We start from the raw sequence: 12,094 nt of genomic DNA on the forward strand, positions 1-12,094 counted from the left end.
AGCCTTTGACTTACAGTCTTTCTCCACCTGCCTCTGTTGCCACCCACCAGCGAATCTAGGTGGTTAGACACATGTGGTCGCCAGCTTTTTGACTCTGCCAGTGCTGGCATCCGTGCATTGAATACAGCTTGTGTGTTCGCACGCACATCTTCTAACCTTTGGGACGTAGTCGAGGACCTTCTTCCTTCAATTCCAGAAGGCCCGTGGGTGGACTGGATCCGCCTTCTGCATGATGGCAGGGGAATGGCACAATTTTCCCTCCGCTCTTCCCTTGACGCCACTGACTCGGTGGGACGACCTCTTGCTTGGTCTGTAGCTTTACGCCACCATGCTTGACTGCGCGACAGTCGTTTCCCGGACAATGTTCGGGAAGCTCTTAGGGATCGAACGTTCAATGGCGTGGACCTGTTTGACAGCCATGCAGATTCAGCGGTCTCCGCCTCATGATTTGACTGGCATGAGTTTTGCGGCACGACTTTCTCCCTTAAAGTGTTTTTTCCTCTGTATTGGCGATGTTGCCTTGTTAATTTACTTTCAAAGGTGCCCTGGGTTCTTTGCATGGCACCCGGATGGTGTAGGCGGTTATTCTGCCATCTCAGTGTTTGTTCAGTACAGCCGGACGGCTGGTTCTGCCTTCCTTTCAGTCCCCTGAATGTGTGCTTTGCCCAAGAGGACTTCCCTCGCAGGGGTTGACACTTACCCTATGTGGGGTATTTATAGGCTATTGTGTGGCTGGCTTAGCCTTGGTACGCTCCTATAGAGTTTTTCGCCACAATCTTGCTGTGGTCCTCTTTTTCTGCAGTTCTGCGATCCTAACGTTAGCATTGCAGAACAGCACTTTTGATGCAGTTGGCCCTAGTTGTCGGTAGTCCTTCTATGCCTCGGTGTGGGGTCCTTACAGTATGGCTTCTGCCTCGCCTGTACTCACGGGGGGGGGTATTGGGGGAAGTTTCCGCGTCGCTGTGATCCTCTTGCCCTTGATGGCTGCTTTTTGTTTGTCATTATCTGTAGGGCCCTTGTTCTGTGCAGTTCAGGCGCTGTGCTCACCCCTGATGCCCTGTTCTCGTTTTGCGCCAGGATACAACCACTGTGTGGCAGGCTTCTTAGTGTGGGCAGAACCTGGAAATGCACCCTGGTATAATTGCTATCATAGGGTGTTTGCGTTGTTTCTTCCACTGCTGGGGTGCTGGTTCTCCCCTCTTGAGGTTCTGGTAACAGTTTCTCGTACTTCAGCCCTTACTGGTGTTGTCTTTAAAGGTGGTGGCTTTGCCCTGTACCTCTCTACTGTACATTGCCTTGTGTCCTCGTTTTCTGGCACTTTCCCAACAGGAGTTTTTTACACATTCCCTGCAGATTTCCGAACAGGTGTTTTCAACACTTCTGCTTGGGTTCTTGCTGTCACCACTCTCAAGGGGAGTGTTCTCATTAGGAAACTCGCTTTTTGGACACCTGGAACATTCGGTTGGTCCTGAATTTTTCCTGCTGTCATGTCTAGCTCCGTCTCCTCCTCTATCTTGCGGGGGACCATTGCTCCTCCTAGACGAGAGGCTGCTGTAGCTTACTGGTCTGGACATTCTTCTGTCCACTTCTGCTTCCTCATGACTGTTAGTACTTTTGCGTACCCTAGTCTTCTTGTGCGACGCTTCATTTTTGAGCGAATTTATTTTGCCTCTATATCTACTCTGTGCTGATACACAGCATAAGCGTGCTGTCAACGTTTCTTCATTAAATGTCCGTGGTCATTGACCGGGTCTGCTCGCCTACAAGCTCTTAAGTGGGTGTCCAGCTTGCCTGGTGCCCCCTTTTTGCCGGTTGTCGGCTTGTTATGTCTTATCTCACATCGGGGCTGCTCATGTAACTCTACAGAAGGGTACTTGTTATACTTCGTGTGGTTCGACCGTCCACATGGTATGCTTCTGTTTTGTCCAGTCTTCCACTTGGCTATTTGTATTGTACAAGGCACATTGAGAAGTAGAAGAGGGTCAGAGGCCTAGGCTTAACGACTCCACTGGATATATAGCCCCAAATTAACGTCACAATAAACAAAAGATATCCTGCAGTCGACAATTAACAAGACAAAAAAAGACTGTGCAAATCCATGTACTGATAGGCCAAAAATACGCAAAATTTGTGCGGATTCCCATCACTCACCGAGCCCGGTGACCTGCTTCATCATCTGGGTCTCCTTTTCAGGGCTTCGACTCCACCCTAATGATGGAGGAGCCCAATGATGTTTTTTTAGAGGCATGGTATCTTAAAGATGTGAGCGAGTATAGTAAACAGGTATGGGAAATGAGTGCAGTGCAAAAAATACGTGGTGTGAGTTTAAAATTGAAGCAGAATCAGACTTTATTTCTTGTCTGACCCTGAACAAATATTAAAAACAGTGCAGGGACGGATTTCAACAAATAATCGTCCATTAACAAGAATAGCTCGACATGTTTCAGCACCTACAGGTAAAGAATTAACCTAGTGCTTTCATCAGGACCTCTTGGATATAAAATGCTACTGCAATAAAGTGATGTGATCAAAATAATAAGTACTTTTTCATATGTCAGCTGCCGACCTTTTCAATCTAGGCTCTCCACTGGTTATTGTGACAGTCACTAAGCAGGTGTGGGGCCGGCTGCCCACTATCACTCACATATGCCATGCTCACAATTCCGCATTTCTGCCACAAGTTTCCACTGCAGGAGAAGGGAGGGCCAGACAGTGAGCGACTGCGCCCCTGCAGGGAGACACCCCTCTACATGGAGTCCAATCCTGGATGGATTACCAGCGCCAGTTACTGGAGCTCTCCCAGTCTAATGCAGCTACCATCTTGGATTTCTCAGGTGTGCTAAGTAGATGAGCTCTTCCTCAGATTGTGGGAGCAGATTGCAGCACCGGGATCCTCGCTCTCTCAAGAAGATCCCCCACAGTTTCCCATATCCAGACGGGATAAACGAAGGAGTTCATGGGATCTTGCGAACACCGGGGGCTGTTGGCCCAGAAGGTGGCTAGAAGGAACACGTCCTCCATCAGCCACGACCACCCTCTCCACTAAAAAAATGTCTTGACTCAGAATAACATCTAAACCCCTATGTGTAAGCTATATCTGACATTGTGTTCCTTTACGTATTAGCTTAAGATCTATTGTCACTTAAAGCTATATGTTGTGGAGCTGTGTCTAGCCAGCACGGCGGACAACTGACAGCTGTTCACTGTCCAAGAGTGGTGTAGATTTTTGTTCGGTCGGGAAGTCCAAGCAATTAATAAAGATGCCTTTAAATGCTGTGTTTATCTTGTCACATTTGCTGCGCTTCAACAGCAGATGTCAAATGTCATGCTATTACTTCAGACAAGTCCTGATTAAACTTTTAACATGGGATTGGTGTTTACTTTTATTTCTCGGACTGCAAAGTGGGAGGAGTTTTTAAAGTGAATTATGTGACAATTTTAGGATGTTGTTTTGCAACACACAAAATGTAAATACCAGTAAAGGAACTGTATGCATTCGACAGTTAGGAAGGCAAACCTGAAATACAAGCTTTTTGTAATTCTGAAAGGTCCTGGAAACACAGATTTTGATAGCATCAAAACGAAAAAAAGCCATTTAATTGGTGATTAACAAATCTTTAATTTTCACAGAAACACCATTTCCGCACATTGTCATTATCATTTGCATGCTGGATGCTATATAGTTTAATCAGTAAAACTGTATGTTTGTGCAAAGTAAGTACCCATTTCAATGGAAAATGAGCTTTCTGTAAATGCCAATGCGTTATCACACAATGATTTAGTTACATTCAGAAAATCATTCCTCTTCATGTCCACCTAAGGTAGGTGGATTGCGAAAGTTTGTTCTGAATAATGAGTTGTGGTTCTAAAAAATATGGAAACCACTGGTGTAGATTATTTGAATGATGGGGGCCATATGTTTCTGTACTTAAAAAGATACTGTAATTAAGAAGTTTGAGACTTAGAGACTTCATACCATTTAGCCATTTTGTTCTGGTAATCGCATTGCCCCCCTGGCTAACCACACTAGGTACCTTTTAGTTCTAAAAATGAACTACATAAGCCTTTGACCAATTTGTTGGGTACCTAAAAGGGAAATGCCATATATTTTACTTTTAAATATGTGAGTTTTTTTTGTAATTCAAGTGTAAAGTTATTCGTGATGTGTATTTTTTATGACAACATATTAATGTGTTCTTAATGTATATTCAAATGAATGCCTTTTTATATTGAATTACCGAAAATAAACTTGAGTGAGGTTACTTTTAGATATACTTGAAAAGCTTTCAATCCATCTGCTCCAACCCTCTTGAAAAGCATTGCTTGGTAGAGTAACTTAGATATTTTTTATTAACTTTTCCATATTTTCGTGTCTTATCTTACAAAGTACATAATTAGGGCATATGTTTCACCTCTCTTTTTTCAACAGTGTGTGGTGCTGACTGAAGCCAGACTTCCTCTGCAGAAAGTGGTCAATGACTTCTGCCGGTCACAAAATCCTCCTATCAAGGTAAGAGTTAATTATTCTTTTGGGACTGTTTTTGATTAATTTAATAAGGGTTTGCTAAATGACAAGAACAGATTTTTATCTGCAAAATGTAAACATCATTGGTCTAATTCAATGAAGATCTTATTTCTTAGGCTAGTATGCTGTAATGGATTGCTTTACAAAGGAGTGGAACAATAATGAAATATCTATAGCACTACGTGACAACATTGGAATCAATTTGTTATGCTTTTCGATAATATTTCAGAATTATTATATGCATAAAATATCTGGAAGACATAGTCATGCCTCTAGTGAGGTAGTTATGCTGCTAATGGGATTACAATGCAGATCTTGAGTGAAGTATCAAGTTAGCGTAAAAAGCGAGGGAACAAATAGACACACACTGACCCATGTAAGATACCTGAGCCCAGATAACAATTGGTGAGGTAATCTTATTTTGGGCACAAACACCTGATTGCGGCAAGAATTCCATTATAAGTTGAAGACAAAAGGCACAGTTTCTTCTGCAGTTTGCAGGATGTAGAATCTAATTGCAACTCAAAAGTCGAAACTGCCTGCAGTTCCATTTTGCACAGTAGATGAAATCATGGACAAACTGCATGTAATTTCACATTCCAAAGGTGCAATTTGGAATTGGATGCAACTTGTGCACACTCTAATTATTGCACTGTGGTTTGCCTGTACATATATAAGCCACATTTTACTTATTCGGTTTTGCATTATCATGTCCGTTTGATGTTTGGCCATTTTCGCTTTAAAATCTTCACAGCATTTAGGTTAATCACCATATTAAACTCAGTATTTTTCACTGTTGCCCCAAAAAAACACTATAGGTACTGCAGACTTTTAATACAGAAAATAAGGACATCTTAAGCACCAGAGTTCATAAATACATTGATTAACATGCCCTATATGAAAAACGACATTTCATCCTAAATTCAAAATCTTGAAGGAAAGCAATATTAGTTGCATTATTCTCAACTCTCAAAAATAATTTGAATACATTGTCCTCAGTATATGAACTTCTCTTTTGTCAAAAGAGTTCATAAATCGAATGTGGAACTTACCCTACATCAGGTATCTAAACAAAATGCCCAGAATAAGCCACAATACCTCTGCCCCATAAGGTCGCCTTAATCAATCCTGTGAGCTGTGACTGGTTCAGGTACCCTCCACCTCCTACACAGTCTTCAAGCCTAGTCTGAAATAAAAGAAACTGATGTGATCTTCAGGAGAATTTCATTACGGTAAAGAACCTAAGCGTCCGACCACAGTTGGCTAATGCTATGTAGTCATTTATTATGGCAACTGTCACCAGACAATTACCTGAGCAACACTAGAGAGGGGCGTTGGTGGCCAGGAGAACATGTTTCGATTGGACAGAAGTTGTGTGGTTCTATTAAAAATTGGTTGCTCAGCACCACCTTTAATCATTTTGTTTGTTTATCCAGCTGGCTTACCGTGAATTATCAGGGGCACACACATGACATTGTAATGATGTACAAGTGTTTTAGATAACTTGATACTTTATGGTGTTTACCCTTCTCTAGCAGCAAGACAGAAGGGGAGAAGGCAGTTCTTAACCTACATGGATTTTTATTTCTGGCTTGACTTCCCAACTGTCACTTGCCCTTTTAACCTACACCAATATTATTCAACAATGCTTTGCTTCCACACAAATACACATTAATTCCCATACTATTTACTTGTAATGTTTCACATTACCATGCAACATTCCTTTAACACCATCAGTGCTGCAGCAATCCCCCCTCTGTGCTACTTCTGATTTATTCCCATTTTTCATGACGAGCTCAGCTCGTCATGAGCACACGACCAGTGTACTGCATGAAACACTGCATTTTTTTTGGGGGGGGGGGGGGGGGGAGGAGCTCCGCTTGCAAACAAGATGGCTGCTTAGGCTCCCGGCTCCGCCGACCTCCGTATCCCGCCACAAGATCCTGTACATTATCCTGATTTTACGCCTAGCCTCTGTGTGAATGAACTGTTCTGCACTCCGATGGTGAAATCCGGATACTTTTATCGGCTGGTTTGACGAAGTTGCATTGAGTTGAAGATTGTCGCCTACTCCAGCGGGGAAGCCGGGGCCTCGAGTACTTGCATAGCTGGGCTGCAGTGCAACAACATCGGCCGTGAGACCCATGCAGGGTCCGGTCATTCGGAGTTGAGGCTTCTTTTCTGCCCGAATTTGGCGGCGATCGTTTCCATTGCTCAGCATTGATGGAGGAGTGACTTTGCTTGCTGTTGACTGTGGGTGGGGGTCCCCGTCCGCAGACCCGGTGTTGGTCCCCGCCGGGGCTCGGTGGGTCGGGGTCCCGGCCTGCGGCGTTAAACGGTGTGACCATGGCCGCAGATAAAGACTGGTCACCCTCCGCATCTGCCGTTCGTGATCCTGTTTGTCCTCCCCCGGAGATGCCAGATTCACCGGGGGAGGTGATTGTGATTGGTGTCAGGCGTGACACTATGGATCAAACGGTGCCTGAGCCATCGCGGAGGTCAATATTGGCAGAGATTTGGGCGTTTCATTCTCATGTGGATGTCTTATTGAACAAATTGGATACAAGCCTATCTGAGATGCTGCTTGTGGAACCGGACCCTGCCTCACTGTTGGAACAGCAATCTGCAGCCATTCAAGCCGCGGCCATTTTGACTCCGTGCGAGGACCCCGTGAGGAAGCAAGTATTGAAACCATCGGATGGTGCCCTGGAGGACGGTGTTCCCGAGGTCGTGAGTGTACCGCCTAACCTTCCATCACTATTGACTTTGGAGGTATCGAAAGGCGTTCCCCTCCCGGAGACTCTTGTTGTTGACCTTTCTTTCATCTTGTGGTCGTCTTCTCTCTTCTTGGTGACTTTACGACTCCGGGGCAAGATACACTGGGACTGTCCATCTAGGAGAGAGAGTTTTTCTGCGTCCGAAGTTCTCGTGGACTCACTGTCTACGAGTTGTAACGGATTGATTCTTGATGACTTCCTTCTCCTCTATGACTTTGTGTGCCTTTGGGTCTCGCTGGTGGGGGTTCGTGTGCTGGTTCGGAAGGGTCAAGGTTAAGATCAGTTAGACCGGGACGGTTTGGAGTAGCTTTTATGGGTGTTCGACTTGCAACTGTTTTATTTACGAGGCTGGGCTGTGTATCACGGTGCCCCCTAATTTCTTCTCTAAGGGTTGTCATACATTGACCTTTTTGCGATAGGGGGTGTCTGTTTCTGGCGGGGGGACTAAGGGGGCTGGGAGCCCACACAGATATGCCCTCCCCCATTCTTTTTCCTACTTTTAGGGTTTTAGTTATTTGGAGCGACAGGCACGCTGCTAGTGGGGTTAGGCTGTAGCCATCTGCAGGGGTGCAGGGTGGGGGGGTTGGAGGTTTTTTTATTTTGCCTTTATTTATTTCTATGGCCTTTTTCTTTCTCTTTTCTTTCCTTTAGGATCATTATAGCTGCGAATCATTCTGATTTTTATCGTGTACTTGTATTTAGTGCTCATGCTTCTTACGTTATCCTGATTCCCGGGTGGGCAGGCCCTGAGAACTGGCACTTAACGTAGAATGTATATTGTATTGTTGTTTACTCCGATTCATATGCTTTTGCGCCAGCGTTCCAATTATAGCTGTTCCTACGTGCATTCCTGTCTCTCGGCCTGTCCCTCGTATTCTTCTGTTTGATTGTATGGCACCTGATCCGTTTAATTAGATAATATAAAATGAAACCTTTGTCTCATCCTGTGACTTAATTGTGCATTCTAGTACAAGTTCTATCCTGAATCGCTGCCAGACCTCAGGGTTGTCGGCTGATGAGCTGTATCATACCGTGATATAATAGGTCCAATTTGTTTAGCGGCCGGCCCCAGCGGTTGTAGGCCCATGCTTGCATTTTTATTGAATGCTACAATAAAGGTTTTCCCCCCAAAAAAATTAAACACTTCATTTTTGTATCGATCTAATCAAGGTACTTGATATACTATTTTAAACCAAAACAAATCTGAAAGGACAACTTATCTAAAGTGGTACATTTAGCGTTAAGTGACGTTTAGTGATCAGTTAATTCCTGTTTTCCTTATACTCATGTTGTAGACATTTTGTTTCCTTACTTAGCAAAACTGAATTTATTTTTGTGTTATTTCTTATAGTTCATTAGTTCAGATGTGTATGGCATATGGTCACGCTTGTTTTGTGATTTTGGGAACGAGTTTGAAGTGCTGGACACCACAGGCGAAGAACCTAAAGAAATTTTCATTTCAAACATAACACAGGTAAGTGTTGCTCGTTTGTTTTCATTTTTGTTTTCAAGTAGAAATGTAAATTTCAAACATAACACAGGTAAGTGTTATTGGTTTGCTTTTATTTTTGTTTTCAAGTAGCTAGCAATACCTCTAACTCAGGGCGATTCTGTCTGATATCTATAGACAGAATATCTAAATTCATATTAAAAAAAGCATTAAAACAAACAAAACGTGCATTGGTGGCTACAATTTCATTTCATATAATTTAATTTCTTTATACAAATGCAGTTATTTAGCCAAATGTCTCTGAAACATCACTATTTTTGCCATTTTGTAAATGGAGTATATAGTCTCAAATGTAAGCAGTGCGCAGAGTTGACAGAGCACCTTTAAGAATTTCTGATGCTCCAGCTTCCCATCTTCCCATATTCTCAATGCATATTATAGCTAACTTTGATTTATGATGGTCCAATACACAGAGGCAAGTGTTCATCCAAATTCGGATTATGGAAAATAAAAAATACATTGATACATTAGTGTGCTGCTTTTGACTTGAATTTTAATTGTCGTTATTTATCTGTAAGTAAAATGTTAGTTTTGAATCAGTTTGTTAGCAGTAGCAAACAGCTAAACAGATAACCCAGAAATGTTGTAAACTCAGAACATAAAAACTAAAATACCCGCTACACCCCTAAATGGAACATGTCAACCTCCCCCAAAGAAAACAAAAAGAACTTATATAAATTTAATTTATGGATGGCTGTTTCCACATTTGAAATCATAAAAGGACCGCAACTGCTGTTAAGAGCCAATCCTAGGAGGGAGATAGGAGACCAAAATTACAAAAGTAGAACAGATAATACTGACTTGATTTCCCCATCTGCAGGGAGAGATCCTTAGTGTAGCTTAAGTTTAGGAGTGCGCCATTGCCCCTAGCCTGGAGACACAACTCATCAACCCTCTGTGGTAGTTTTATGTTCAGTCATTCTGGACCATGTGCCAGATTATCTGACAGAGACTTCCTTTTGCAGATTCCTTACCTTAGAATTTTACAGGTATCAGGCTGGATCTGAAAACGTTTGCTTGAGCAATACCTCTTGCGCACGCCGTCAGGTGGCTCCATTCAGCTCCACGTGATGTTCTTGGTGTCCGTTATAACGTTGTGGTCACCTATCTAGGTGCCACCCAGGCACGCGGACATCTGTTAATTTCTTTCTGCACCAATTAAGCGCCGAACCGGTTAGAGCTAACGCTCTGTCACTTTTTGACAGGTCTTTTTTGACGTTTATTGACTTAGAAAAAATTCTTTCATCGAGTGTGAGGAATGTCTTCATGGAAGACAGGTTTTAAACCGCGTGACGCTCGTCACGCACCATGTCGCTTACCAATCCCCACCTCGTCTGTCTTTGGTGTCTTGAGCGCGACCATCACTCAAAGTTTTGCGTGGACTGTCGGGCCATGACTCCCAAGGCTTTGCAGGAGCGAGCTTTGAAGCTCCTTGCGGCCCGGCAGTCTACACCGGCCAGCGAGATTCTGCAGAGATCCCGCTACCAATCAAAGAAGAGGAGGTCACGGGACCTCTCCTGTAGCCCCAAGTCCAATTCCTCTCATTTGAGGTCCTCGGGACACTCCTGGAAGAGGCACAAGAAGAAGAAGTCCATGCGGACTTTTTCTTCACCGCGACTGCCGTCTGTAAGGTTAGGAGCACTCTAGGCACAGTTCTTTGGAGCTGGAGCCAAGGTCGACTTTGCGCATCCCTCCTTTTCCAGGAGCTGGAGTGATCCTGGTTCAACTGAAGAGTTCTATCAGGCCATGCACCGCATATTTGAGTGGGCTTACCCCTTTGGTGAGGCTTATGGCTCCGCAGGGTCAGAGGGGGCCCCATCGGATTTGGCGTCGCCTCCGGGTATGGTGCGGGTGAGGCCTCGGGGATCCGATTCCGGATCCAGGATTGTGCTGGTCTTGCCTATACGACCTTCCCTGGAGTCAGACCCGTAGTTGGTGCCTACAGAGATGTTGATGCCTACCGTGGGTTCCAGCCACACCCTTATTTCCGATGACACTGAGTCAGAATGGCATTGCTCAACGCCGATTCTGGCACCAGTAGAACCCAGGAGTTCTATGTTGTTGCCAGTGCATTTTCATGACGTTTCAGGCACAGCAGAGGACTTGAAGGAGTTATGAACCCTTTAGAACACCAGGATATGTCTACAGAGCAGATGGACTGGAATTAGGAACTTGGGGAAGCCAGTGGACTGGATACATCCCCAGATACTGGCATGCTTTCTCCTCCAACTGTGGCTATGGAGGAGGGGGCATCTTATGCCATGGTGGTACGGAGGGCAGCTGAGGTCCTTGGACTGGAGTTGCCCAATGTGTAGGTCAGGACTAGTCTCCTGACTGAAGTGCTTCAGCCTGGGGCTTCCAACTCTTAACCCCTTCTGCCCTTTAATGAAGCACCGAGGGATGTCCTACTAGGCACTTCAACCAAACCAGACACAGGGTCTCCAATGCTTAGGACAGTGGCACACTGCCTTGCTCCGTGTGGCCCAAAGTTCCTTATCCAACACCCCACCCCGGAATGCTTGGTGCTGCAGGCTTCAACTTCCCAGGGCTCCAGAAGCTATCAGCCACCCTGCCCTCTGCAGCCGAAGCCACCAAGAACTCCTAGTCTGACTCTGCAAGACCAAGCCACTTCAGTGGAAGGGAGAATCCACCATCATCTCAACCCACTGGAGGTCCATAACATCGGACAATTGGGTCTTGCAGATCATTCAGGAGGGCTATTCTCTGCCTTTTTCTTTCCTCCTCCTGTTCTGCCACTTCAAGAATGGCTAGTGGAGGATCATTTAAAATACTCCAAGAGGAAGTTACAGCTCTACTGGCCAGGGTTCTATAGAGAGGGTCCCGGTTATAGAAGTAGGCAGGTGCTGTTATTCCCGCTACTTTTTGATTCTGAAGAAGAACAAAGGGTTACAGCCCATTTTAGATCTTCGCACCATCAGTCTCTTTCACAAAAAGGAAATGTTCAATATGCTTATTTTTGCTTGGGTCTTGTCTGCCCTAGACCAAGAAGACTTGATGGTAGCTTTGGACCTGCAGAATGTGCATTTTCACATCACCATTCTGCAGGGCCACTGATGGTACCTGCAATTCAAGGTAGGCCGCAAGTATTTTCAGTTTACTTTGCTCCCCTTCGGCCTTACCATCACTCCTTGGCTGTTTACCAAGATGACGGCGGTGGTGGCAGCTCATCTGCGCAGGTTAGGGGTTTCAGCGTTCCTCTATCTCAACGACAGGCTGTTGAAGGCGTCCTTGACCCAGGCTGTCGTCTCCCATCTTCAGACT

The 12,094-nt window shown here is 44.7% G+C and overlaps 1 protein-coding gene across 2 annotated transcripts in view; it reads left to right on the plus strand.

Annotated features, from left to right (window-relative positions):
- UBA6 (ubiquitin like modifier activating enzyme 6) overlaps window positions 1-12,094 on the plus strand; it is a 1,035,692-nt gene that overhangs the window by 193,662 nt on the left and 829,936 nt on the right. For both annotated transcript variants that reach the window (XM_086961917.1, XM_086961916.1), the window contains exons 7-8: window positions 4,430-4,510; window positions 8,654-8,776. In XM_086961917.1, coding sequence (XP_086818043.1) covers window positions 4,430-4,510; window positions 8,654-8,776 — 204 coding nt within the window. The remainder of the gene's footprint in view (window positions 1-4,429; window positions 4,511-8,653; window positions 8,777-12,094) is intronic.

Source organism: Lissotriton vulgaris, chromosome 3_1, assembly GCF_964263255.1.
Source record: "Lissotriton vulgaris chromosome 3_1, aLisVul1.2, whole genome shotgun sequence".
Lineage (NCBI taxonomy): Eukaryota > Metazoa > Chordata > Amphibia > Caudata > Salamandridae > Lissotriton > Lissotriton vulgaris.